General features: G+C 42.9%; 11 protein-coding genes across 11 annotated transcripts; 8 read left to right on the top strand and 3 right to left on the bottom strand.

Moving 5' to 3' along the window:
• Positions 1–499: 499 nt before the first annotated feature.
• On the top strand, positions 500–1,831 carry EAE98_005953 (uncharacterized protein; the record flags this gene model as incomplete). Its single annotated transcript, XM_038953575.1, has 4 exons — positions 500–760; positions 810–900; positions 952–1,338; positions 1,392–1,831. The coding sequence occupies 4 exons, from the start codon at positions 500–502 to the stop codon at positions 1,829–1,831; spliced, it is 1,179 nt and encodes a 392-aa protein (XP_038809970.1).
• Positions 1,832–2,552: 721 nt separating this feature from the next.
• On the top strand, positions 2,553–4,067 carry EAE98_005952 (uncharacterized protein; the record flags this gene model as incomplete). Its single annotated transcript, XM_038953574.1, has 2 exons — positions 2,553–2,763; positions 2,837–4,067. The coding sequence occupies exons 1-2, from the start codon at positions 2,723–2,725 to the stop codon at positions 4,065–4,067; spliced, it is 1,272 nt and encodes a 423-aa protein (XP_038809969.1). The 5' UTR covers positions 2,553–2,722.
• A 3,964-nt stretch (positions 4,068–8,031) lies between these two features.
• EAE98_005951 (uncharacterized protein) lies at positions 8,032–9,072 on the top strand (the record flags this gene model as incomplete). The annotated part of the gene is made up of 2 exons (XM_038953573.1): positions 8,032–8,310; positions 8,371–9,072. The coding sequence occupies 2 exons, from the start codon at positions 8,032–8,034 to the stop codon at positions 9,070–9,072; spliced, it is 981 nt and encodes a 326-aa protein (XP_038809968.1).
• Positions 9,073–9,903: 831 nt separating this feature from the next.
• On the bottom strand, positions 9,904–11,360 carry EAE98_005950 (uncharacterized protein; the record flags this gene model as incomplete). The annotated part of the gene is made up of 2 exons (XM_038953572.1): positions 9,904–11,114; positions 11,165–11,360. The coding sequence occupies 2 exons, from the start codon at positions 11,358–11,360 to the stop codon at positions 9,904–9,906; spliced, it is 1,407 nt and encodes a 468-aa protein (XP_038809967.1).
• Positions 11,361–12,964: 1,604 nt separating this feature from the next.
• Positions 12,965–14,140, top strand: EAE98_005949 (uncharacterized protein; the record flags this gene model as incomplete). Its single annotated transcript, XM_038953571.1, has 3 exons — positions 12,965–13,068; positions 13,122–13,342; positions 13,398–14,140. The coding sequence occupies 3 exons, from the start codon at positions 12,965–12,967 to the stop codon at positions 14,138–14,140; spliced, it is 1,068 nt and encodes a 355-aa protein (XP_038809966.1).
• Positions 14,141–14,250: 110 nt separating this feature from the next.
• EAE98_005948 (uncharacterized protein) lies at positions 14,251–14,716 on the bottom strand (the record flags this gene model as incomplete). Its single annotated transcript, XM_038953570.1, has 3 exons — positions 14,251–14,425; positions 14,480–14,562; positions 14,630–14,716. 3 exons carry the CDS (start codon positions 14,714–14,716, stop codon positions 14,251–14,253), a joined length of 345 nt encoding a protein of 114 aa, XP_038809965.1.
• Positions 14,717–14,962: 246 nt separating this feature from the next.
• Positions 14,963–15,711, top strand: EAE98_005947 (uncharacterized protein; the record flags this gene model as incomplete). Its single annotated transcript, XM_038953569.1, has 2 exons — positions 14,963–15,224; positions 15,299–15,711. 2 exons carry the CDS (start codon positions 14,963–14,965, stop codon positions 15,709–15,711), a joined length of 675 nt encoding a protein of 224 aa, XP_038809964.1.
• A 493-nt stretch (positions 15,712–16,204) lies between these two features.
• On the top strand, positions 16,205–16,940 carry EAE98_005946 (uncharacterized protein; the record flags this gene model as incomplete). Its single annotated transcript, XM_038953568.1, has 2 exons — positions 16,205–16,525; positions 16,659–16,940. The coding sequence occupies 2 exons, from the start codon at positions 16,205–16,207 to the stop codon at positions 16,938–16,940; spliced, it is 603 nt and encodes a 200-aa protein (XP_038809963.1).
• A 175-nt stretch (positions 16,941–17,115) lies between these two features.
• Positions 17,116–19,008, bottom strand: EAE98_005945 (uncharacterized protein). Its single transcript, XM_038953567.1, has 5 exons — positions 18,618–19,008; positions 18,063–18,559; positions 17,563–17,928; positions 17,382–17,510; positions 17,116–17,332 (listed from the first exon to the last, which is right to left on the bottom strand). Exons 1-5 carry the CDS (start codon positions 18,763–18,765, stop codon positions 17,201–17,203), a joined length of 1,272 nt encoding a protein of 423 aa, XP_038809962.1. The 5' UTR covers positions 18,766–19,008; the 3' UTR covers positions 17,116–17,200.
• A 277-nt stretch (positions 19,009–19,285) lies between these two features.
• EAE98_005944 (uncharacterized protein) lies at positions 19,286–21,814 on the top strand (the record flags this gene model as incomplete). The annotated part of the gene is made up of 5 exons (XM_038953566.1): positions 19,286–20,008; positions 20,058–20,173; positions 20,224–20,787; positions 20,841–20,932; positions 20,982–21,814. The coding sequence occupies 5 exons, from the start codon at positions 19,286–19,288 to the stop codon at positions 21,812–21,814; spliced, it is 2,328 nt and encodes a 775-aa protein (XP_038809961.1).
• Positions 21,815–22,484: 670 nt separating this feature from the next.
• EAE98_005943 (uncharacterized protein) lies at positions 22,485–26,084 on the top strand (the record flags this gene model as incomplete). The annotated part of the gene is made up of 1 exon (XM_038953565.1): positions 22,485–26,084. One exon carries the CDS (start codon positions 22,485–22,487, stop codon positions 26,082–26,084), a length of 3,600 nt encoding a protein of 1,199 aa, XP_038809960.1.
• Between the last annotated feature and the right edge of the window lie 419 nt (positions 26,085–26,503).

Raw genomic sequence — 26,503 nt, 5'->3', positions numbered from 1 at the left:
TACGAAAACGTATTGAGCCTCTTCTCCAGAATTTTCACCTGGTTGGTCCCCTTTTTTGTAGATCACGTACAAAAGGGTGGATTCTTGTCAAAACGGACTGGCGAGTTGATTCGTATTGCTGCTTGACTATTTTTATCCCCCACACAGAATTTCTTACACCCAATCTTAACCCCCTGTACTAAAACGATCAAAGATTCGGTCTGGCTGTCCTCTCTACCATAATTTTCTAAACTGCATATTCAACACTCTCTTTCTTTCTTTTCATCTCATTAGGTATTTCTTACACATACCTGATTGAGGACCATTCGAGTTCATTTGCAGAATCCCCTTTTAATCTTTAGTCTCTTCATTTCGACAACTAGATATTATCTAACGGGCATCTATTAACAAAGCTCCGACCGATTACGAATCCCTAAGTTCGTACCTCTCTTTTTGCGCATCTCTACCATCAGAACCACGATAAGAAATTACCTTTCTTTCACCGAGAACAATCGCAATCATGGATGACAAGAAGAACGAAGATCTCGAGATGCGCAATTTCAATGGGCGTTCATCTCCATCTCAACGCGATCCTTTTCTGGCCAAGCCAGGGGCAGCAGCCAAAAGAGGAAATTCTGCCTTTGACCTCTCCAATGTTACGAATAGTCCAGGAATCTCCATTCTTGCCTACTGTTTGGCATCGATTTCTATGACCGTGACCAATAAGTACTGCGTCTCGGGTTCAAACTGGAATTTGAACTTCTTCTATCTCGCTATTCAGGTATGCGTCGAATGCCGTTGTTCTGCTAGATCTTGACTAACGCCAGCAGTCTGTTGTATGTATCATTGCGATTATCATCTGCAAGCAAGCGGGATTGATCACAAATCTTGCACCTTTTGACACCAAGAAAGCGAAGACATGTAAGTGTCTGTATTCCAGTCGGAGCGAATTTGGCGGTTAACATAGATTAGGGTTTCCTATCTCACTTCTTCTCGTCGGCATGATCTACACCAGTACAAAGGCTCTTCAATTCCTCTCCGTTCCCGTTTACACAATCTTCAAGAACTTGACAATCATTGTGATCGCATATGGTGAGGTTTTGTGGTTCGGAGGAAGCGTCACTCCTTCAGCTCTCTTCTCATTCGGTCTTATGGTCCTCAGTTCCGTCGTTGCTGCTTGGGCTGATATTCAACATGCTTTGTATGGAGGCGGTGCTGCACAATCCGCAGAAGCTGCTGCTGCTCTCTCCACATTGAATGCTGGATATGCGTGGATGGGTATGAACGTTTTCTGCACTGCAGCATACGTTTTGTCTATGCGTAAGGTTATCAAGAAGATGAACTTCAAGGATTGGGACAGTAAGTTTTTCCCTGCAATTGCAACTTCCTCTTCAATTCTAATTTTGTTCTAGCTATGTTCTACAACAATCTCCTCACTATCCCTGTCCTCTTCGTTTGCTCGTTCATTTTCGAAAACTGGTCATCCGAGAACCTTACCAAGAACTTCCCACTTGAGACCCGAAACAACCTCATTCTCGGCATGATCTACTCTGGTCTTGCTACTATCTTCATCTCATACTGCTCTGCTTGGTGTATTCGTGTCACTTCCTCCACAACCTACTCAATGGTTGGTGCTCTCAACAAGTTGCCAATCGCTGTCAGTGGTCTCGTTTTCTTCGCAGCCCCTGTTACATTCGGAAGTGTATCTGCCATCTTCATCGGTTTCGTCAGTGGTATCGTTTATGCATGGGCAAAGGTTAGACAAAACCAATCGAAGGGAAGTATTCTTCCCACAACACAACCAGTTATGAGCGCCAGCTCCCAGAGCAATCGCGATGCTGCAAAGGCATAAATATGTGCTGGCACTCTTAATCAAATGGGTTAGCAATGTAACCTTTCAATAGCACTTCGTTTTGAGTGCTTTTAATCTAGAATATGAAGCACGATCTAGAAAATGACTGACGGCCTCGACAAGACGGCTCTCTGTGGCCAGTCTTCACATCTAAATCGAGGAAATTGGGGGCAGAGCTTGGAGATATATATTTGTACTATACACTTTTTATTGTTTGACGTACGATAGATGGGACGAATTTCCAGAGATTCTTGACAAGCCGGTCTTCTTTTTACACACCTTTCAACCTTATGCATAACTTCTAGGGTCTGAGATTTTCTGAGTCATGGCGTATGAATGGGACATGATGCGTTCATGAGCAATGGATAATAGAAATTCGTAGTGTTTTAGGAATCTTAAAAGTATGTTAATATACTTAGTTGCGGGTGTGACAGTGATGTGGCTTTTCTGAATTGTATAAAGGTATCAAATGGGAATCATGGTGATGAAGAATTCTTCAGCAACTTATGGCGGAATTGACAAAATCTGGTCTGATGGCGTACAAGCAATCATTTACCTACAGATAAATCGACAATACCATTAATGCTGATATACTGTATCAATTCTTCGAGATCTTTTATGGTTTTTGTTTGGACTTTTTTTGGTAGTATCAATTGATAGGGCTGAATGACGTCGCTTCCGAAATGGAGAAAATCAAATACAAACACATCCCGCATTTGAGCTACGGCAGTATTTTAAGCTAGCTATCTCATATGTCACAGGAGTACAAGTAGATAGCAAAGCTTCTGATTATAATATGTCAATCATTGTAGATTCATGATTCTTTCTTTATTTCGTCTTCTATTCCACATCTTGTTCGCATGAAGTTCACACTTCAATCGCATAACTAAGATGACAATCCCGGCTCCCATTCCAGACAAGGCTGAATCCTCGTTCGTTCTTCTTCCCTTGCTACTTTCTTAAGTATGTCAATTAGAATGGCTTTATACTGATATGCATTCGCAGACTATCATTTACCCAAGGACTACTATTAGGCCAGCTCTCCATCGTCATTCTCATCGGAGCTTTCATCAAATTCTTCATCTTTGGCGATCCTCCCTCTCCAGACGTATCCGCTGCTCTCCGGGCCACAGAGCGCCGTTCCCGAACCCTCGCACACAAAAGATCTCTCCTCACTCTCCGCAGCTCAACACCACGCCATGCTTCACAACCTCTCAATCGCAAACGCTCTAGCGTTCTGAGGAACCCGGCGCCGTTGACTACCAATGCTATACTGAGTAAAACATACTACAATGTGGATAGTCATCAACCGGAAAGTCTGGATTGGTTCAATGTGTTGATCGCACAAACGATTGCACAATTTCGCGCGGACGCGCAGCATGACGATGCGATTCTTACTAGTCTGACGAAGGCGTTGAATGGGGGGAATCGCCCCGATTTTTTGGATGAAATTAAAGTCACAGAATTGAGTCTGGGAGAGGATTTCCCGATTTTCAGTAATTGTAGAGTTATTCCGGTGGATGAGGATGGAATGACGTTGGGGAGGGAAGGAGGGGCTGCGGGGAGAGAACATGGAAGGTTGCAGGCTAGGATGGATGTGGATTTGAGTGATTTTATCACGTTGGCGGTGGAAACGAAGTTGCTGCTGAATTATCCGAAACCGCTGGTTGCGGTGTTGCCGGTGGCGTTGGCGGTTTCGGTCGTAAGGTTTAGTGGGACTTTGTCTATCTCGTTCGTCCCGGGAAGTCCGTTGAATGGGAGTCCTACGACGCTGGCGTTCTGTTTCTTGGATGATTATAGACTGGATCTTTCGATACGTAGTTTAGTGGGGAGTAGATCGCGGCTGCAAGATGTGCCGAAAATTGCGCAGTTGATTGAGGCGAGGTTACATACTTGGTTTGATGAACGCTGTGTGGAGCCGCGGTTTCAGCAAATTGAACTTCCGAGCTTGTGGCCGAGGAAGAAGAATACGAGGGGTGGAGAGGATTTGGATACGGGGTCTGATGCGGGGGGTATTGGGAGGGCGAGGAGTAGAGATGTGGAGAGGGATTTGCGGGAGGAGGCTAGGAAGGAGGTTGAGGCCGAAACGGGAGTTAGAGTGGGGAGGAGTAGGTTGGGGGTTAGTTTGGATGTGCCGGATGAGGGGAGTGAGGATGGATTGAGGTTTAGGAGGAAAAGTAGGGGGAGAGATGAATATGCTATGCCGGGGAGTATGCCGGGTTTGAGTATGACGTAGGGATAGGGTTGTGTATTTATTGAATGCAATGGATACTTTCTCAAGAATGTGAGGTTATTGAAAATTTTACTCTGTATATCTCAGAGTAGGTAAGCGTAAGTATCCTACTGAACGATACAGTTTGTCGCCCACCTGTTCGTACGTTAACTCATGCGGTTTACAGTTTTACGAAATAGAAAAGGAAGTAGAATTGGATGTGTATACATATTTCCATGTTTGCACAAATCAAGACTTCGCACTCTTGAAAAGGCCTATTTGTTTCAGTAAATGTACTGGAGGGAGTACAACATTTGTCAAGGAGTTCGATATTAGGTCATCGAGTCCACGATACGAGTTTCAGATTGGAGGGTAGAGAGTTGTGATGTGAGTGATGAGTGATTTACTGCAAGCTCATTGAGAAAGCGTTCTTCTACAACGGTTCAGAGATACGGTAGGAGATAGGACGATATTATTTAGTCTTTGGACTCTCTCGGCCCAATAAAGATTTAAAAGGGTTGGGGATTGAAGCTGTGTCTGGTTCGAATCCCGGGTTTGATTTTGATGTTTTCTTCTCGGCTTGGATGATACGATGGGATGTGGTGTCTATAAGGGGCAGTGAACGAGGAACTTGAAATTTGGATACACTGAGTATTAGATTTGTAGATTGGGAGAGAGATGGACTATCGAGTTGATAGTGTTTGAACTATATAGGGAGTGTAGGAAAGATGATGATTTCTGTTAAGGATGATGTTGTGATATTTATTCTTTTGGGGATATTTAAATTAGGATTATTGCATATTCATTTGGTAGCTGATAGTTTTAAAGAGTTCTCCTTTGATCAGGTAGTCATTTGCATAATTCTTACCCGGAAAGTAGAACGTCTGGTAGATATTTGCATCTATCTTAGCCTTTTCAGCAGATGCAAGAAACTACATCCCCATTTTACTAAATTAAATCTGCCTCTGAAACGCATACTAATCCCGCAGTTTTCCTGGTCTAGAACAGTCAATATGTTTCGGTTCGGTTCAACATATGTTCCATTGCTTGACTTCACTACTTCGTAAGCACTCTATCTTGCTTACCGTAAGATTCCCTTATGATGCTTATGTATAGGGATTTCTGGTTTACTGACCCTATAGGCTTGACGCAGCATGATGAAATTTGGGGTGCAATTACCCAAGATATTCAAATCCATCGGCAGGATATTGAATCTCTCAAGCTACAAAGCATACTTCTCGATGACAGCACCTCCATACTGACTAACACGCTGATATGTGGTACAGGCTGGAGATCCAACTACCCATTTTTCTCCCCCTCACTAACCGAATCACTTGGGCTTCCGCACCCTGTCTCTGAATCTCCATCTTCAGATTCAGAAAATCAGTGTTAGGGAGACCTCATCTCCCATGCCGATCACGTCGTCCACTGCCGCTTCCCACAACTCACATATCCCCCTCCGCACCAAAAACGACTCTCCACTCCAACCACGACCGCTAAACTTTACAACGGCATAGCTCTTCTTGATCCCAATCACGCAGGCTCCATCGATTTCCTCGGCCAAATCAACATATGAAACTCACTTCGAGCCGCCGAAGCGCAAGCCATTTGGAGCACGGCGTATCCATGCGGACACCTGGCACTCTCTACACTTGCAGAAATGCAACAGCGTGTCGCATATACGAATGGGTTTTCGCGCCTTCGGTATCCATCGCATGGTCAGAAGGGCGGTTGCATTTCCATAGACTGATATGGTATGCGGATTATCTGCTTACAGAGATGGGACTAAAATTGCACCGCGCGAGCTGGTGGACGTGGGTATATTGAGTGGACCCGTGTCTTGCGCAGGATTTTGCGGGGGGGAGAAAGAATGCAGAAGGAAGTTTGGAGTGTGAAAAGAAAATTTATGTATATTGACATGTATGTTTTGTTGAAACAGGTCTTGTAATGGTATCTTATATCAAGTTGCGAGACAGGTGTTCTCGCTGTAATGTCTTCTAAGATTTACATCTTGCAACTTACATTTTGCATTCCTGGAGATCAGATATCCCTTAGACCATCAACTTAGGACTCCTTTATAGTCCGTATGTTAAATAAGAATATCAATAACCTTATAAATAATATTATAAATAAAAATGCTTATATTTAAAATTAAAGATTCAAATTTCTTAAATAAATGATAATAAATATATAAAGTTTATTCCTATATATTTTTAATTAAAAAAATTGATTAACAACTTTTATAAATATTAATATTATTATATTTTATTTTTCAAAAGAAAAGAATTTTCTATACGATTTATAAATAATTTACAATAATAATAAGATATTAAATCAAAAATTCAATATTTATTCAAAAAATAAAGATGTATATAAGATTATATAGAAATATAATGAATGTATTATTTATTTTTATTACAATAATAAGTGATTGATATTTATTATAAAAAAACGTTTCAAAATAATGAGATCTTTCTAAATCCTGATGATTTGATTGATTAGTATGACCCCGTATACGCGAGGAGTCCTAAGTTGGCGGTCTAGGGGCTATCGTGATCTTGAGTCTCTATTTCTCTGAATAGGGATCCCACAATTGCTAACTAGGTATGTAGATGGTTTAATGCTTACATTTAGAATGGAATAATGCACGCAAAGGTTAGGTTTAGTCGAGAAAACACCAACCCGTGTTTTGCTTGACGGGAGTGAAGAAAATGGTAAGTAGTATCGATATATGGAATGTTTAGACGGGAATTAGGAAGAATGATGGCAATAATGACATCAAGATCTTGAAATAAGAATTCGAGGCTTGAAGGCTTGGGTCTTGGGTGAAGTTGTCTTTTGACATTTCAATGTTGTGGCGTAAGCGGAGGCGGAGGCGGAGGCAGATGTGCGTTTGGAAAGGGGTGGCGAGTTTCTAGATTTTGTAGATTAAGAGTGTGTGGGATTGTGATATGATATCGGATGGAAATCTTCAAATATGTCCGTTCCGTGTACGAAGTATACAGACGGAGCTAATGTTCAAATATGTGTAAATCGGCTTTTTGTTAAGAGTCCGACATACGCATACTAGATAATTAGTGAGCTAGCAGTATATATCAGTAGGGATATTTGACAACCAATGCCCCCCTCCCCCCCTTTCAAGTAGGTAAACTAGGTAGTGCAAGATGGCTTAGATAGTGATCATCCCGTGCGAAATACACAATCATTTTGGAATCTTCAGCTATTTTTTTATATCATACTCACCGTTCTAATCCCATCTAGTCTGTCTGGACTACAGTAATCCCATCTAGTCTGTCTGGACTACAGTAAAACCTTTACTGTTATCATTCTCATTCTACCTACTTCATTCATACGTCTAATCCTTTGCAACACTTAACACTTTACGAGTAATTTGATCTACTTTGGTTTCTTGGCATAATTTGAGGTTACTGTCACAAGATTATCTTCAAGTACTGGTCGGTCGATACCTAAGGTGCATGTATGTATACGAAATACGATAGATATTCTTTGTCCACCAGTGGTCCCACCAAATCAGTTCTTATCCCTATCTTTGTGCATACACCGGTGGATGCATTAATTTCCCCTTTCACTTCCAGCTCTACTTTTTACCATTAGTGAAATTTATTAATTAATTTCTACCATATTTATTTATTTAACCAAAAACACCTTACCTTCTTGATAAATTTGGAAAACAGTCTGGTCCTGTCCTTTTTAAATCCTACGACCAACCCAATATTACCTACATCCATACCAACACTCCTTTAACAGATGCCGTAGCTGATTTTGGAAATTCCTCGATTCTTACTCTCCTAGAGTATCCTACAATTTCTCTAATCGACCCCTCCGTTATCTCGAGACCCTTACCTACGACCCCTTATCGAACAACTTTCATCACAACCCTCACTCGTTATAACTACGACACAATCGAAAAATTGAAGCCCGTGAGGAAAAAGCTTTTGATATCCTCGATTCTTTGCCCAACCTTACCATGAGGCGTGGTACTCTTCTATTCCTGGTCATCAATTTTATAGTAATTGGTTTCCTTGTAAATGCCTTCAGCACCCTCATATCACTACTCTTCATAGATGGAGCTGCAGATGCTATTCACCGCTCCGAAATACCTGCGCCAGGTTCCGAATTGATCGAGAATCGCACACAGCTTATTCCGAAGATCATTCATCAGACATACATCAATGAGTCGATTCCCGAGCGATGGAAGGCGGGACAACAATCGTGTATTGAATTGCATGATGATTATGAATATAAGGTATGTTCACTTTAGTCGACGGGGAAATGAGAACGGGAATGATATGCTAACTTATTACAGTTATGGACAGATGAAGCCTCAAGAGCTTTTATTGCAACGGAATATCCTTGGTTCCTCGATACATTCGACAGCTACCCCTTCCCAATCCAACGCGCAGATTCTATCCGCTATTTCGTATTAGCACACTACGGAGGCATATACATCGATCTCGACGACGGCTGTAAACGACGTCTCGATCCCCTCCTCAGCTATCCCGCCTGGTTGCGTAGAACAATCCCCACCGGAATTAGTAACGATGCTATGGGATCCGTCCCCCAACACCCCTTCTTCCTCCGCGTCATCGAATCTCTCCAAGCCTATAACAGAAACTGGGGCATGCCATATATCACCGTCATGTACAGCACCGGCCCGCTCTTCCTCTCCGTCCTCTGGATCGAATACATGCGAACTGTCACCGACGAAGCAGGCCGCGTGCGTAATCTCATGCCAGATGAATACAACAAACACGCATGGAGTTTCTTCAACATCGTCAAAGGCAATAGCTGGCATGGAAAAGACGCACAGACGATTTTCTGGATGGGCAAACATTGGTTCTTGCTTACGGTTGCGGGTTTTGCGATTGCGGGAGTTGTAGGTGGATTTCTGTGGTTGGCGTGGAATATGTGGGTGGTACGATCGGGTAAATCGTCGAGGAGGGGAATGGCTCTTTGGAGAAGAGTCAGTGGGAAGGATAGATATGAATTGTTGGATCGTTCAGTGTGATTACATACATTTATTGGGATTCGGATGGGACTATCAGGGTATATGTTAAAATGATATGATATTTGTAATTATGGGATGGGGTTTTCTGGGATAGACAAACGAGAAAGAGGTAGATTGTATAGGGATTTTAATGGATGAAATGAATTAACGGAGAATATTTTTACACACAAATCGTGTTTCTGGACTTTGCCAAATGAACACTATTATCCGATCTCAAAGGCGGATAGGTGTAAGAATTTGGCAGCTAGGTGATATCAGTGTTGGTCGATCGAGATGAGCTAGACATGGAGACAACGTTCACCGGGAGGAAGCTCAGGGAGGGTGAATCGAAGTCGACGCTCACTGGTGGCATATCCGGGTTTTGGCACTGTAATTCGATATATAAAGCTCAGGTGAAGACTCTCAAGTGAGAGATCTAGATGGGATGTTGGTAGTGGAGTATCCGAATAGCTCTTCGTTTAGTGTGAGGAAGAGGTGTGCTCTCAAATGTACACTGCACGCTCATTTGAGGGGATTGAGGGAGCTCCCCGGGTGTCATGTCGGAAGTCGTGTATGCGTGGGCTCATTGGGGCCGGGATGAAAGGACACGGGTGAATTTCTTGAGCTGGCTGAATAAGTTCCTACTGATTTATGAGGAGAGTTTGACGGATGATTAATTAATGGAATGCAAAACTGATTTTTGTGTTTCTATATCTATTTTCCTGGTGGTATATTCTTTGCCAAACGATTTTGATTTCAAGCCACGCCTTATCTTTCGAAGAAGTTTCAACACTGTATACAAGGACCTAAACACGGTAAACAGCCACCTACCCAATGCACAACTCCAATTTTCTACGAGAAATGAAACCATTTCTTCCATTTCCACACCAATCCCCAACCCCCAAACACAGACGACAACCCCGTGAAAATAATCAACGGCCCATAACTCGTCCCATAGCCAAAATGTCCCCAGCCTACTCCCACACTTCCCGCTTTCAACAACGGCACGCCCGCTAACCCACCACTCACATAACCAATTCCCCTCGCTCCATTCAAAAGCCCATAGAGCACACCGGTATCAATCGGTTCATTCCTCTCCGCGGCTTCGCGCTCCATTTCCTTCAGTATTCCGCCCCACGTCGCGCTGTACCCGCCGGCGAAAAAACCAAAGGTTAGAGAGAAGAGAACGAGTAGCGCCATGCTTCCTGGGGACGTCAAACCCCAGAATAGGAATGCGGAGAGCGCGGATGCGAGCGCGGAGATGGAGGTTACGGTTGTGGCGGAGAGGGGGAATCGTTTATTATCGCTTAGGTATCCGAAGCAAAAGGAGGATAGCACACCGGGGATGTTGAAGAGGGTGAGGAGGAGAGTTGCGGTGGTTTGGGAAAGCAGTGTTACGTCGTGAGCGTAGGTGTTCAGATATGTTTGCGGGATTCCGTAGCCGCTGCTTTGGAGAATGATGGCGATGGTGTAGATCCAGAAAGTTCGATGATGGAGAAATTCCCAGGGGATTTTCCGGGTTCGTTGATGCGGTGAGGACAGGTTGGAGGGATGGGTGGGAATTAGATAGATTGCGGGAATACTGGTTCCGATGAGAAGAGCAGCCCAGATGCGGAGCGTAGTGCGAAATCCATAGGTATCGAGTAATACGCGCAGGAGGAATGGACATGCGGAACCGACGATGTTTTTGCAGGAGAGCACGATGCCATATGCAACGGCGCGATTGTGGGTAGAATACCATTCTCCGAGGGATAGGGTGGTGGGACTGTAGATTAGAGCGCAGCCGAATGAAGAGAGGATGCCTTGGGTGACTACTAAATGCCAGACGTGTGTACTCCATGCGGAAAGCACGAAGCTGAGACAGGCGAGGAGGGCGCCGGCTAGAGCGGCGGTTTGTCGATAGCGGGCCCAGCGCTTGGTGAACAGGAGGAAAAGCAAAGGCATAGAGAGGTACATGACGCCGTTGGAGGTGGTGCCGATGATACCGGTTATGGCGAGGTTTCCTCGCAGCGTCCAGTTTGTGGAGTAGTATTCTTGGAGGACTCCGTAGTTCATGGCGAAGCCTGGGAGTGTTAGAAGATGGGGTTGAGGGTTGAGGGAGACGGAGACTTGCCCCATATGGGTAGTTGTAAGATTGCAGAACCGATCAGGACAGATGCCCGTTTGTGGTTTGATTCTATTTGTCGGGGGTCGATATCGGAGTGGGTGGTATCGAGAGTAAATGATTCTCGATCATGTGTAATGTATTCTTGTGAGGTAGCTATACCTCGAGATGCAGTTGCACCCAGAGAATTGTCATCACGTTCCATCTTTAGCAGAGGGGTTTTCTAATGATTTGTATATATATCGATCTTTCATACAATGATGATATTTCTAACTTCATGTTTGAATAGTGCTGCCGTCCGATAAGCGGGGTGCACGATGCGCATGTCACGGGATTACTGTTGAGATCCTTGACTTCCCACGCCGTTGAGTATTTCGAGAAATTAACAGCAGAATCGCTATTGTGATCATTGCCCGTTAATTGAAATATAAGTCTTGGAGCCAGAAGACCTGTTTCATATCTGAATGTTCGATAATTTACGGCCGCTCTAACCGTCGATTTGCTAAAGATTCAATCCAAAGAATGTATTATTACCCTGTGGTGGCAAAGTTTATACCTAGGTACGAAAAGAAATTCAATGTAAATCTCTATACAACGTAAATCATTATATTAATATTTTCTTTTTCATTAATGAAGCATTTACTTTAACAGCGACGAATATTTCCAGTTCAAAATGAGAACCGTTTATTATTGAATTTTAATATAAATAAAGAGAATGAGAGTCCTAAAAGGTTTTAGGGAAAGGTGGATGAAAGGGTGTGAGTATAAGAGTTAAGAGGGAAGGAGTGAGTGTAGGAGCTAAAGGAGGAGAGGAGCGAGCATAGAAGCTAAAGGCATTAGCCGAAAGTTTAAAGGGGAGGAGGTTTTCATCTCTTGTTATTCACTTTCGATTTGTTCTTTAATCAGAAGCTTTATCATTATAGTATAAAGTACAGAATATACTATTTAAACAAGAATACTTGTCAACTCTAATTTATATAGTCATATTCTTTAATTATTAATCGAATTTTATATAAGTAAACTTTATATTTGAAAGTAAATATTTCGGAGCGCCTAATATTTTCTAATATTTTCATTATTATTTTTATTATTCTTATTTATTTATTCTATTATTGTATGTAAGAAATAATCGAAATAATCGAAATAGAGTTAGGTACTCACTTTGAGTCTTCGAAATCTCATATATTTCGATAACCGAGAGTATCAAAAGTTTTATTGTATATTTCTATTCGATTTGAATTTGCTTGAACAAATTCAAGTGCAGTTTCGATTGTACAAATCGAAGAAGAAGTAGTTCAATAGCTATCTACAAATCTGAACTTGAAGTCCGCTTCGAGTTATTAGACTTAGAACTCGAAGTGAATATGATGGATGTGCTTGTGCTATATCAGCATGACCTTCCAACTATGGACATTGCATGGTTGTACAAACTCGAGCCTTCAAGTTTGAACTCAAGAAGAAGGAGCAAATCTCATTGTGAAAGACGGCGTGGTGGGCCGAAAGAAAAAGATGATAGCATGAACGTGATAAGCAGTGGCTCATCTGAAGGATGAGGTTAAGGTCAATGCTACTTAACAGATCGGACACGATTACAATCAATGATCTCAAAATTGCTGTTACATGGTCTCATGTAGTCTGTTTACAAGCTTGCGATTGTCCATAATATTTGCATGAAGAATTGCGTTCCTTCAAAAGTTGTGGTAATGAATTAATCACGTGGCTTAAATATTCACGGTCGTGTAAATTGAAAATCGCGTCTCTCCAGTTTCGACGCGTCAACCTCACTCAACATTTGTCAAAAATCTCGACATGACGACCAGCAAAGCCCCAGAAGTCGGAGAGTCCTCTACTAGTGCTGCAAAGAAAGCACTGAAAGCCAACACTAATGGAGTTACGAATTATGAATTGCCCTGGTATGTTGTCTAGATTCTCCTGCAAGAATAGTAGGCTGATTAGAAGCAAACAGGGTTGAGAAATATCGACCGGTGTTCCTCGATGATGTAGTAGGAAATACGGAGACGATAGAACGACTAAAGATTATAGCGAAAGATGGAAATATGCCTCATGTCATTATTTCTGGCATGCCAGGTATTGGAAAGACAACGAGTGTGCTGTGTCTGGCTAGGCAACTGTTAGGAGAGTCATACAAGGAGGCAGTATTAGAATTGAACGCCAGTGACGAAAGAGGTATGTCGTCTTCAGCGGATTCATAGGTCAGTTATGCTGATACATAGACGGCCAGGTATCGATGTTGTGCGCAACCGCATTAAGGGATTTGCGCAAAAGAAAGTCACACTCCCCGCCGGTCGCCATAAACTCGTTATTCTCGATGAAGCAGATAGTATGACATCTGGAGCTCAACAAGCCTTACGTCGCACGATGGAGATATACAGTTCGACTACAAGATTTGCCTTTGCATGCAATCAATCGAATAAGATTATCGAGCCTTTACAATCCAGATGCGCAATTTTACGATATGCAAGACTGACAGATCAGCAAGTGGTCAAACGATTGTTACAAATCATCGAGACAGAGAAGGTGGAATATAGTGATGATGGATTGGCTGCTCTGGTTTTCAGCGCAGAGGGAGACATGCGCCAGGCTATCAATAATTTGCAGTCAACTTTTGCTGGTTTTGGACTCGTCAACGGAGATAATGTCTTCAAGGTTGTGGATTCACCTCACCCTATCAAAGTACAAGCTATGATAAAGGCATGCTACGAGGGCAAAATTGATTCTGCATTGGAGACATTGAACGAGTTATGGGGCTTGGGATACTCAAGTCACGATATTATAAGCACTATGTTCAGGGTTACGAAGACGGTCAATACTTTGAGTGAGCATTCGAAATTGGAGTTTATCAAGGAGATTGGATTCACGCATATGAAAATTCTGGAAGGAGTTCAGACGCTACTTCAATTGAGTGGTTGTATTGCAAGGCTTTGCAAGTTGAATATGGATTCAAGACAATTCGTTGCCAAATAATGGGAAATATGAGAAAAAGCATTACTGGGAGTTTGGAGCTTTGTGATACAGCTGGCGTACATGATATTGGTTATGTACAAGAACCCTGAAAACTCCCTATGAGTACAATTTTACCTTGATTTATCTTGCTTTGAAGCGGATTGCTCATATTCTTCTTCAAACTGATTCCACACTGCTCGATCCCTGATCATACGTTTCTCCATTCGTACTTTTGCTTCATATTCTCTGATGCGTCGATCCGCTTCAAGAGAACCTCCCATGACCATAAAGCCCATCTGGATAAATCTATCCACACGATTATTAGTTAATTGTTCCCCAATATACTGCAATCTGACTCACACTTTGAATTGAATCGTCAATCCTTTGTATATCGGAGAAAGAGCATATCCAGCACCTCCCAATGCAGCTGCAAACAAGCCCCACTACAGCATCACAATCAATAGAAGTCCTGAAAAGCTGGTTACCACAAACGCATGAAGAGTCAATTACCTTTGCACCGCCAACTGCAGCACCCTTTCCAGCTTCCCAAGCTGCAACATTCGCTTCTTCGTTTCTTAATCCACCAGTTTGGTGCATTTTGAACCTTATGTTTGCATTTATCTTGCTGCAAAAAGAGGTTGAATCAGAATGATCATAGGATTTCAAATCCCGTGGGCTTTGATTGGAACGTCATTATTCATGGTCCCGCCTCGGTTCATTCTGACCAATACGACTAGTCCGACCGATATAATTTTTTGGAACCAGTATCTGTGGTAATAAAGTGTGATATAATACATAACCCCCTCATCACAAATTTTACTCAATATCTTATTAATCACAACAATGGCTCCAGTAAGATCAACGGCGCTTGCGCGCGATACAAATGAGACTAGTATTCAACTGGCAATCAACCTCGATGGAGGAGAGTTCCCAGCGGATACCGATAAGAAATTGCTGAGTGGTGAAGAGGGACATGCTTCCCAGGTATCAAAGTCACAACACATTGCTATCCATACTGGAATTGGGTTTTTGGATCATATGCTGCATGCTTTGGCAAAGCATGCTGGTTGGAGTTTAGCGATCAATTGCAAAGGAGATTTACACAGTATGTTTTTGTCCTCTCATCTATTCTTCTGCGGGATTCGTTTTTGGCCATGCAAATGCTAATTTAAATTTTAGTCGATGACCACCACACTGCTGAAGATGTCTGCATCGCGCTCGGCACATCATTTGCAAAAGCTCTTGGAACTCCTGTAGGCATTGCACGTTTTGGATCCGCATACTGCCCCCTCGATGAAGCACTTTCGCGAGCGGTTGTCGATATTTCAAACCGCCCATTTAGTGTGATAGATTTGGGACTCAAAAGAGAGAAGATTGGAGATTTGAGTTGTGAAATGATCCCACATTGTCTGCAGAGTTTTGCACAGGGCGCAAGAATCACATTACATGTGGATTGTTTGAGGGGTGATAACGATCACCACAGAGCGGAGAGTGCGTTCAAGGCATTGGCTGTGGCAGTTAGACAGGCTACTTCGATAGTAGCGGGCAGAGAGGATGAGGTTCCAAGTACAAAGGGTACTTTGAGCACTTGAGGGGAGATTGTAATGATATCAAAAGAAATATTTGGTGTGGAATTTTGGCTTGTCATGAATGGACATACTGGACTCAGATGTTGAATGGCTGCAAGAATGGCTAGGAGATTCCAAGTTAACTAGGAGGGTTAAAAAGATATACCAAGCCATTTATAGAAACCCGAATCTAGCATTAGAAGAAAAATTATATATATATTTGTATTCCGTATACTCAGCACCTGCATTCCCAATTCACCTCCAGACTCCTAAAGTAAAAGGCTTCTGAATATCGTATTAATTCGTCGAAATAATTGTCTAGTAGGCTCGAAGGGTGTCTCTAAAGTTTCGCGGGGGGCATTCATTGCTCCACCCCGTCCGCTAGCTCGCCGCTTTCTTGGCAAAAAAATGTAAATTTCCATCAAACCATCGCATATCAGTAAATCTTTTATCGCATACCAAATCCTATCACCAAACATTCCTCCTCACAACACCATTCAATTCAACTACCATCACAATGGCGCCTTCCCGCACCAGTACCGTAAAAAACAAGAATGCATCCAAGCATGCTGCAAACGGCTCTGGAATCCGCAACAGTAAAACTGTTTCTCGAGCTCAAAGCGATGGAGTCTCGAAATCGAAAGGCAAAAAAGCTACACAGTCTAAGGGAGCCCCACCAAAACAGCAGAAGCAAGGAAGTAAATTGGCGACGTTGAAGAAGAAGAGGAGAGTTTATACGGAGAAGGAATTGGGTATCCCGGCGCTAAACATGATTACACCGGTGGGAGTGGAGAAGCCAAAGGGAAAGAAGAAGGGGAAGGTTTTTGTGGATGATAGGGTGGGTTTTTTCTGTTTGTTTATTTTTGTCTTGGAGCGTGTGGGATGGGAAGGAATAATTGAGATTGGGGTTGGGAGATTGGGTCGATCAATTATTCACATGAGGAACTTGGACTAATCACTTGCGCAAATAGGAATCCATGATGACAATTCTCGCAATGGTAAACGCGGACAAGGATGGCCAAATCGAGAGTAAGATGATGAGAGCCCGACAGATGGAAGAGATTCGAGAGGCGAGAAAGGCAGAGCATGAGAGAAAGCAGCAATTACAAAAGGAAAAATTAAGTGAAATGAAGCAGGGTTTGAGGAAAAAGAGAAATAGAGGGGGAGATGATGAGGGTGAAAATGTGAAGAGAGAGGCATTGGCTGGAACGAAACCTCTGAAGCCTAAAAAGAAGACTGTTTCGTTTGCTTGAAAGGTCGGATTACGGATTTTCAGTTGAAGATTATCATTGTGGGAAAGACAGGCAGGCAGGCATAATTATATTCGGGCGTTATGGCGAATGCAACTTGGGTGGGACGAGGATTAAAAATGGCATTTGAGGTATACCAGCGGTGTATTGACATTAGATTATTACTGTGCTTGAGAATTGCTACGATATCTAAATAAAGTCTATAAAACATGCCTCGCTCTATTCTAACATCTTCAGTTCAAGTTGCTTATAATAGCGGAACCTCAAGTCCATTTTCGAACCATCGGTTGAAATCTAGGGCGAGGGGGACTCAGATCAGCGGAATCGTGTGCGTCAGGAGGAACAATGGTGTCAAGTTGTACTTCAAAAGCCATTTTGTTCAGGAAGTTGACACACTGCATTTGATTAGTGGTAGTTATATGAATCGAGAAAGCTTCAACTTACTGGGCGAGCATGCCACCTGTGACCCCCGATCTCAAACCATGATAAGTGGCCACCTAGAGATGTGGTACACAGCACTGTGTATGGATTCTTCTTGATTTCTTCACGTGGTAAGCATTCACCGGTAGCGATCTGCAGATATGTTAGTAGGTATTGAGGTCCAAGAGAAGTGAGTGATACTTACAGGGTCATCCTCAGCATTTATAGCAAAGAAAGGAATTTTCACAGCCAGTAGCGAATCTGTTGATGAAGCGTCTCTGTAGTATGCACCCTCTGTAGGGTAACCCCAAGCAGGACCTTGAATTTGTCGATCGAATTCGTGTAGGTAGGTGATGTTCCTAATCTTGTCAAAATCAATCTTTGGATTTTTGATGATCTGGTCATGATGAAGTTCAACGAGTCTTTTCATATTGCTACCCATGGTCTTGGAGTAAACTTCTCTTCCAAGCCAGGTTCTTTGGAGAGCGAGTGATCCAGCATCTAAGTTCCAGGGGTTGGAACAAACGACGGCGGCTTTGAGGACGCATGCATCTCCTTCTTCGGCGATATACTAGGATGTGTTAATAAAGTCAAGGTACAAGTAGGAGGATGCGTAGGAATCATGGCAAAAATCAAGAGGCAAACTGGGGAAGATGTGTACAAGTAGGGAAGATTAAGTAGAACGGGAACAATTGAGGAACATACATTGGTAAGAATGTTAGCTCCTAGAGAGAAACCGATACCAAACAAAGGCCTGTTGGGAAAGGTCTTTCTCAGCCAAGCAATTGTCTGTCGAGTATCCCATGTAGCTCTTGCATTGTACAGTACACTGCTCGTGATTTTATGTTTGGCACATCCACGACTATTGATAACGCATGCCTCCCATTTTGAAGCATGATCGGCTCCAACCAAAGGCTCCAATACATGCTTGAGATAGATCTCGTAAGAACCACCGGAAAGTCCATGTAAAGTCACGAGCATTGGCCGACTATCTAAAGATGCAATCCCTGAGAACTCTTCATCCGTATAGTATGTAGTACGAATAGGCAAAGTATCATCAACCTCGCTATATGGCTCATGGACTACGAAATCAACAGCAAAAGAGCCTTGGAAAGCTGGATCCTCATTCTCAAAGAGCTTTCGTTTATAGTAAATAGGAGGTCCATCGTTCTTTACAACGGTCCAGAACGTTTGCATGTGACCTAATGGAGTTAGTCACTTTACGTCCAAACCATTCATTGCAAAAAGGAATTCCATTACCATTGAATAAAAGGGGGTTGAGACGACATGGCGGAGTTGACTCTTCACATATCTTGAGAAGATCTGTTGTAGAACCATCTTTACTTTTGAGGCTTATGGGATTTGGAGGATGGGTAAATCCAATCTTTGCATGTCCAAGCCACTCCATCCTAATTGGATTATGAATAACTTTTATTTAAAAGCTTCTAGAACTGTTTTGGTGTAATGGGGCGTGAAATGGTCGCTTTTTGTAATAACGAAAGACAGATTGACAGATTGATAGATTGATAGATTGTACTAGATATACATACATCTATCGAACGGGAAACGAGTTGAAATTGGTACAAGAAAAAAAGAAAGGGAGATTGAACAGATTATAAGTAGTGAAGTACACACGCCAGCAGATGTACAGACCTCCTTTTGCTTCACACCCACAACACCCACTTGCAAAATTGTGCTGAAAACTCATGGAGATTGTCGGGAAGGACTTCGGTGAAACCCATCGATTCTCATTGGCTGACTCTGATCACATAGTTAGAGTAGCATCCTTGCAGAGTATTCTTATGTCATTCATCCTTTCAATGTTCTGGTAATGCTCGTGAACATTCATTTATATTTATTATATCTCTTATTTTTCACCACCGCGCGGATATATTGTGACTGAGGGTTATTCAAAAGAGGGGCGAGTTATGTCTCGAAATCATGGCATGCCCAATATTTGGCCCGGGTATGATCCAAACGCATATCCTCCGCAGGACAATTCGCCTCAATACGATAGGAACGGTATGATGATGCAGAACGGTGCAAGCGTGCAACAATACCAGATGGGAGGAGCTATGCAGCAGGATCAAAGATCGTATTGGAATCCAAATGTTCAACTTCAATACAATATGCCCACGACTGGATATGCGCCCGACAATTTTCGTACGGCACCATCCACCGCGCCGCAGTATTATCAACCTCAACCTCAACCTCAAGTTCAGGTTCAGGTTCAAATTCCACAACCCATTCAGCAACAATATCCTCTCAATCAACGCGCCCCGCAACATCGCATACTACCTCCGTCAAACATGCCAATGGAGCAAATAAATCCTCAGGTAGCCCATACGAAACCCCCGACGCAACTTGATTATCCTCTACTTTTGATCTCGCTGGCAGAGGAGTATTTCGGCGCAGCGCATGAACTTGCACCAGCAGTTGCGATCGCCATGACGGAAGAAAATATTCACGCATATCACAAACTGATTACTATGGGGCTGGAATGTTTGACTATTGCACTGAAGCAATTAAAGCTTCCTGCAAGATTGGAGGCTAAAGTTCGACTGCGGATTGCCGGAATTATATTCGAAGAGACAAACAACTATGCAGAGGCAGAGACCATGCTTAGTCAAGGCATAATACTTTGCGAAAGAGTATGACACGCTTTTCATTTCGTGGCTACAGTTTCTAACATGAGATTAGAATCACTACTACGACCTCAAATATGTAATGCAGTTCTTATTCGCGCGATTGATGTTCGAGAAGAATCCAAAAGCAGCCATGAAAACACTTGACAGCCATATCTCCGATGCGCAAGCGTACGTAAATGGTTTCGAGTATATTGTCTATAGTCGCTGACTGTAATTAGCTATCAACACAATTCCTGGGTCTACGTATTCCGATTTCTTAGAGCATCACATGCTTTACAATTAAGGACTCCAACAGATAACCATGCGGCCATACAAAATATTCGAGGCATTTCAACCCTTGCGAACCAACAGGGAGATCGTTCTGTTTATATTGTTGCATCCCTCATGGAAGCTATTGCCCACTTAAAGTCCGCCGGAGTAGATGGAATTGAGCATGTTCAACGAGCTATTGCTGCGGCACGAACCTATCAGCTTGACAATAAAAGTAGCATACCTCAGCTCATTGGTCTTACTCATATTCTTGATGTAATTTGTAGTATACTTCGTGGAGATCCAGCTCAGATGCTGAGTACTTTGAGGGCAATGCAGATGGTTATGGATGATTTATTAAAAAACACGGCATGGAGCATCGAAAATGACACCCTTGCTATACCTATAGACGGCGTTCACAAAGTCAAAAATCTCATCAGTCCAGATACCCGAAATGTTTTGAGTACGAGGGAAGATGGGCGAGGCCAGATAGTCATGTCATTTTTGAATAAGAGAGATGCATATGCCTTAACGTTCGTATCACACGCTTTTCGAGTCGCTCTGAGAATTTCTAACATGATTACAGTTATCTACTTTCAGGAATAGTTTTAATGCACAAAAACCCCCTCGATCAAAAAGCCGTGAGATTTCTCAAAGAAGGTCTAGGCAGAATTATAGGTAATCGGTATTTTTCTCCTCTATACATTGATGCTAACATTTATTGCAGGAGATGAATCTCGAGCATCCAGAGCCTCCCCTGGCCTGTTGTCCGAGATTGTTGCCAAACAACAATGGCGTGGTCATATTCTATGCTATTTGCACATTTACATGGCATTCTGTTGCGCTGCTGTGGGTAATTGGTCACAAGTAAAACAGTCTATGAATTGCATAACAGCTGCTGCAGAAAAGTTTGAAATTCCCTTGTCAGGGCGATTAGGAACTCTTACTCTCTATCTTGAAGGGGTCTATTTTCAGGGAACTGGCGATTTGAAGGCTGCTTTGAAAGTCTTCCAGCATGAGACATTTCAGCTATATGATTTGTCATCCGAAGATCAGGTTGAGCGTGATATTGCAATTCTTGCCGCTCTCAATGTTCTCTTGATTCTACAAGATGAAATTTGGCAAGATCCCATCGAGAATGTTACGCTTATTTCGAAACTCGAACCATATTGCGTCAATCATCCTACTAAAGATATCCAGACAGCATTCTCAATACTTAGGGCGACTGTCAAGACCGGAAATTCCGCTATGATTCACGAGACTAAAAATCACCTGTCTGCAGCTTTAGCTAAGGCAAAGGCTTCCCACAACACGCAATTCTTATGCCTTGTCCTTAACATCATGTGCAGTAAGTTCTTCAACAACTGTCTAGGGGACCAAGCAGAAAAGAGTGCTTTAGCTGCACTAAAGCAAGCCAACCATAGCAAGAACAAGCTATGGGTTTCTGTTGCCGAAGGGTTGTTAGCACAATTTTATGACATCTCTGGAAAGAGACAAGAGGCTCAGGCGACATTTGAAGAAGCTTGTGCTGTAGCACACGAAGCTTTACCAGGACATTAATTGCTTCGAATCTTGCGTTGTTTTGGGTGGATACGGTGTTATGGGAAAGGTATAGGTGCGTGCTATAAAGAGGACGATGGAAGGTTTTATTAACGGTGTTGCATGGCTGGCATTGGTGGGCGTTTGGCTTGAGATAAACGGATGCTCTCTACGCATATACCCATTTGCTTGATTCTGTTACGATTGGCGCTGAGACGGTGTTCAAAATGAATGTGTGGATATTATGGCATAATACTCCGCGTGATTGCTTGGTTTGTATTATGGGTACAATGACAATGGAAATGTACTTGAATATTTTTTTAGTTGCTCTTGTGCTCTTGATCTCTATCAAAAGATACTGTGCTATATGCAATACATGCGATCTAATCACAATTGAAAAGTGCCTCAATTTCTCACCAACTACGTACTCCAAACCTTGCTTGATCTCTCTCAATATATTTATTCATTAACAAAGCCTGATCGGTAATTGAGCTTCGGTGAATTCATTTCAGAATGGGGATCATTTTTCCTGTGGAGTAAGGGTATCGGGCCCCCTGCACGCCCTGTCCCGTAAAAGTACGCTAAGATAGAGGTGGTAGACAATCAAGAAAAAAAATCGAGATCATAGTCGATAAGGAACAAATCCAACTAATGGCATGAACAAAAGAGATTTATTCTCTAAATCGTTCTCATGTTTGTCTCTCTAAGTCGGCGGACTCCTAAGCTGCAGCAACCATACGTCTGTACATCATGCCTCTCGAAACTTCTTGGGGCTTCAGATGCTCTTCCTCTATACTCAAATGCGATACGGGGCGCGCCGCGGGCACCTAGAAATGCCGCCACATTTTCGACGACACGGCTTAATTACAAGAAGAAAAACACGAACACTGACACCAAGAAGGTCGATGATGCTCCGAAAGATAGTGGTGACACTCAAACGGCAGGTTCAACGGCTCTGCAAAGTTTGATGGAAGCGTCGAAAGCAAAAAGAGCCGCGAAGTCGAAAAAGAAGAAACCGGCGAAGCAGGTCAATGAGCAAGAGAAGGGCAAACAGCAGCAGGCTACCTTGGGCCAAGGGGACATAAATCCCGAAGATGGGAATCAAACAAACGTCAAAGACTCTGGCTCAAAACCAAAATCGAATACGAAGAAGAATGCGAAGAAGGGCACGCCAAAGTCAAAGACTACAAGCGGTGATGTAACAAACAAAAAGATAAACGAAGAAGAAAAGGAGTCGAAGGATCGAATCAAAAAGGTCAAGCAAAAGCTTATCAATTATGTCAATTCGACCAGCTCGAAGAGCTTGATCCGAAAAATTGAAAGCAAAAGTGCTGCCCGTGATGACACAAAGAATTTGAAGATAGCTCCTTGGCAGCTGCATTCCATCTACGAAACCATGGTAGCTGAAAAGGGTGAAGCTGCTGCAAGAAAGGATCTCGTCGATCTTATTCAAAAGGGAGGCTTAACTACCACAGACCGGACTCAAGTTATGAAAGAATTGCGTGCATCTCTTGTCAATAGGCCAAGGCCAAAAAAGGAGGATATGGTTTCTGAAGCTGTGAGCTCATCAACTAATCTAGCTGGAATGCTGGCCTCGTTTGAATCTATTCCTCAAGGTCCGGTCAGGAGGATTGTGGATAGAAAGTCTAAATCTGCCAAGGAGCAGAAACCAAGTCGCGAAAAAGCTGCGCCTGCAAAGGCTAAAGAAATCAAGACAGGCCCAATGAGAAAGTCTCCCGGCACAACTGCATTTGAAGTAAAATCGGTAGATGCCGATTCTCTTCAGCTAGTACCAGTACAGAAGAAGCAACCTCCAGTTCCTGGACTATCATATGGACTTGAAAGAGCCCTGTTCAACCCTGGAGTGTATCATCTACAGGATCCTCGTTCGCGTGTGTTCAACTTCGATCCTTATTTGCAGAAGATTATGCCCGTCAGTGAATTTGATTTCACCGCTTTGAAACAGTATGTCACTTCTTCGAGGGATGAAGCATTGATTGAGACTGCCAAACATGAAAAGAGAAAGTATACAGGTTCAACTTCAAGTATGTCGGCATCTCTTGCCCACTTTCATTTCTTGCTATCACAGTGGAGGCCAATCAATACAAGCATGCTATCACAAAATTTCCCTGTTGAATTCAATTCCTTCACTGCGCTCCAGCGAGGCCCATCAGCAGTATTTCTGAGGGAGAGAGACGGAGTTTATGCCATTGATGCGGACAAGCAATTTGATACAGCCAATATATTGAGTATGCTTGGAAAATCAATGGAGAAGCTTCTCACTTTACCGAAAGAAGAGTTTGAACAGTATCGAAAGGAAAACTCGAATTCAATCACAGAAGATCAACGTAACGAAGTTGAATCTTTCCATTATACTACTATGGGCGATTTCCTTATGCGATCCCAACTCGATGCCCACGATCCCCGCCTTCCGGGGAGCGGCATGTTTGATCTAAAGACTCGAGCTGTAATATCCATTCGCATGGATATCGAGAACTACGCAGAAGGAAGTGGCTACGAGATCTTTAGCCTTCATGGAGAATATAATTCTTTTGAACGAGAGTACTTTGATATGATCAGAGCTGCATTCTTAAAGTACTCTCTACAAGTCAGAATGGGTCGTATGGATGGCATCTTTGTTGCATATCACAACATTGAGCGAATTTTCGGTTTCCAATATATCAGTTTACCAGAATTAGACAATACTATTCACGGAACAACGGATACTACCACCGGAGATAGGGAATTTAAACTCAGCGTTGATTTGCTCAACAAAGCCTTAGATCGTGCAACTGCTAGATTTCCAGGAAAATCATTACGATTACATTTCGAAACTCGTGGTAATGTCGAGACGCCATTTATGTACATTTTCGCTGAGCCTATGGAAGAGGAAGAGATACAAAAGATTCAAGACACAAATAAAGCAGAGATTGAAGCATTCGAAGCTCGCGTTCTTGGTCTACATGGTGAGAAGGGCGAAGAAGAGCAGTTGGAAGAGAAGAAGAATGCTGAATGGGAAGATCTTCGTGCCAAGATTGAAGAAAGTATGGAAAATGATGAATTTGAGATCAAGAGTGCAAAGGAAATCGCTGAGAGCTTGGTTGAGCATCATGATGTCACTGGTTTGACGTTGGATGAGGTGGAACAACGTGTGGAAGAGTTCCTTTCAACCTCATCCTATAATGAACAAGGTGAAGCTGATGCTGCGGGAGAGAGCGAGAATAAACTGTGGAAAGAAGATAATGTTGATGTCGATGAAGAGACAGTTGACATAATGGAAGTGATTGAAGAAACAGAGCACGACGAGGATATGGAAAAGACTACTGCAGAAGCGGATGAGGATGCCGACGAAGAGAATGACGAGGAGGATGAGGAGGAGGACGAGGATGACGAGGAAGAAGAAGAGGAAGAGGAAGAGGAAATTGAAGAGGACGGCGATGGGGAGGAAGAGGAAGAAGAGGAAACTGAAGAGAGAGACGAGGAAAAGGAACCCGAAGACTCAAGTGAGGAAGCAAAACCTAGCGATCTTAGGGAAATTGCCATTGAGGAAACAGTCATGCAAGAAGGTCTTCTCGTCGACCCAGCTGAAGAAACTTCGGGCGCTCAAAACAACAACGTCGAAGCATCTGAAGCTCGGGAGCCGGAACTTGTTGAAACTGAGGATCTATTAATTGACTCCGCTGAGGAAACTTCGGATTTCTCTGATTCAAATCATGAGTCATCAGAGTCTCAAGAAGGCTCAACGGATGAGTCTTTCACTTCAAGTGAAACAGATGATACCAACGACAGGACACTAATGTCAGATGTCGAGTCAACTCTTCCAGAGGAAGCACCTGAAAAAGAGATTTTAGCAATGCATCTTGCCATTCGCAACAAGGTCAACGACAGCTACGTAGTACGACCGGAAAAGTTGACTAAAGACGATAAATGGGTTGTTGAATACGCATTATCGGAAATTCCCGATCACGAAAGGGCTATGAATCTTTATAAAGCAACCCAATTGAGAAGAAAGACAGCTTTGAGAAGATCAGATGAGCCAGACACCAAATGGGCTGAGGAAAGGAATAGTAAATTTATTGCGCATTTGAAGGACTTGGCACAAAGTGGTCGGGCATGGAGGCAGAGGATTACGGAGAAGGAGGCGAATGAACCGGTCAAGACGTTGGAATTTAGAGAGGAGCCAAAGGAGGTTGGTGTTTACGAGGGGTATGAGGAGATGAAGAGGGCGGCTGAGGAGAACAATGAAATGATGAGATCAGTGGAAGAGAATAGCGAGGAAAAGTCAAAATAGAAAATTTTCTGGGTGGATTTAGAGCATTGTATTATTATTGCGCGCCTTATGCTCTAATGATGGGTGGGATCTGGCATGGACTGGACGTTAAAGAAAATAGGAGATATGTATAAAATGTACCATCATGATCGTCACTCAAATTCAAAAATCAAAAGTTTTGTTTCTAACAACGTCTCCATTCCTTGATGTTCAAATTGCCTTATAGCTTTGCCAATTGTGACTCCGCGAGGGCTTTGTTCTATACCTCTTTACGACCCTAGATAGTGAATGATTGCCAAGTCCCACCAATTTCCGTCAATTCCTTGCGAAGTCGCTGGGGCAATGTAGCAAGTCTTTCCGGTGAGATAGATATAGGTGGCAATACTAGATAGGAATCATAAGCAAGTGATCTCCCACTTTCATCCCCAGAATATACAAAA

The sequence above is a fragment of the Botrytis deweyae genome (genome assembly GCF_014898535.1).
Source record: "Botrytis deweyae strain B1 chromosome Unknown BDEW_012, whole genome shotgun sequence".
NCBI lineage: Eukaryota > Fungi > Ascomycota > Leotiomycetes > Helotiales > Sclerotiniaceae > Botrytis > Botrytis deweyae.
This window is presented reverse-complemented; position numbering and strand designations above follow the sequence as displayed.

Coding starts and splice junctions, on each gene's coding strand:
- EAE98_005945 (XM_038953567.1), bottom strand. CDS start 18,765: ATGGAGTGGCTTGGACATGCAAAGATTGGATTTACCCATCCTCCAAAT. Junction 17,929..18,062: donor GAGCTAACATTCTTACCAAT/GTATGTTCCTCA, acceptor AACACATCCTAG/TATATCGCCGAAGAAGGAGA. Junction 17,333..17,381: donor ACAGGTGGCATGCTCGCCCA/GTAAGTTGAAGC, acceptor AATCAAATGCAG/TGTGTCAACTTCCTGAACAA.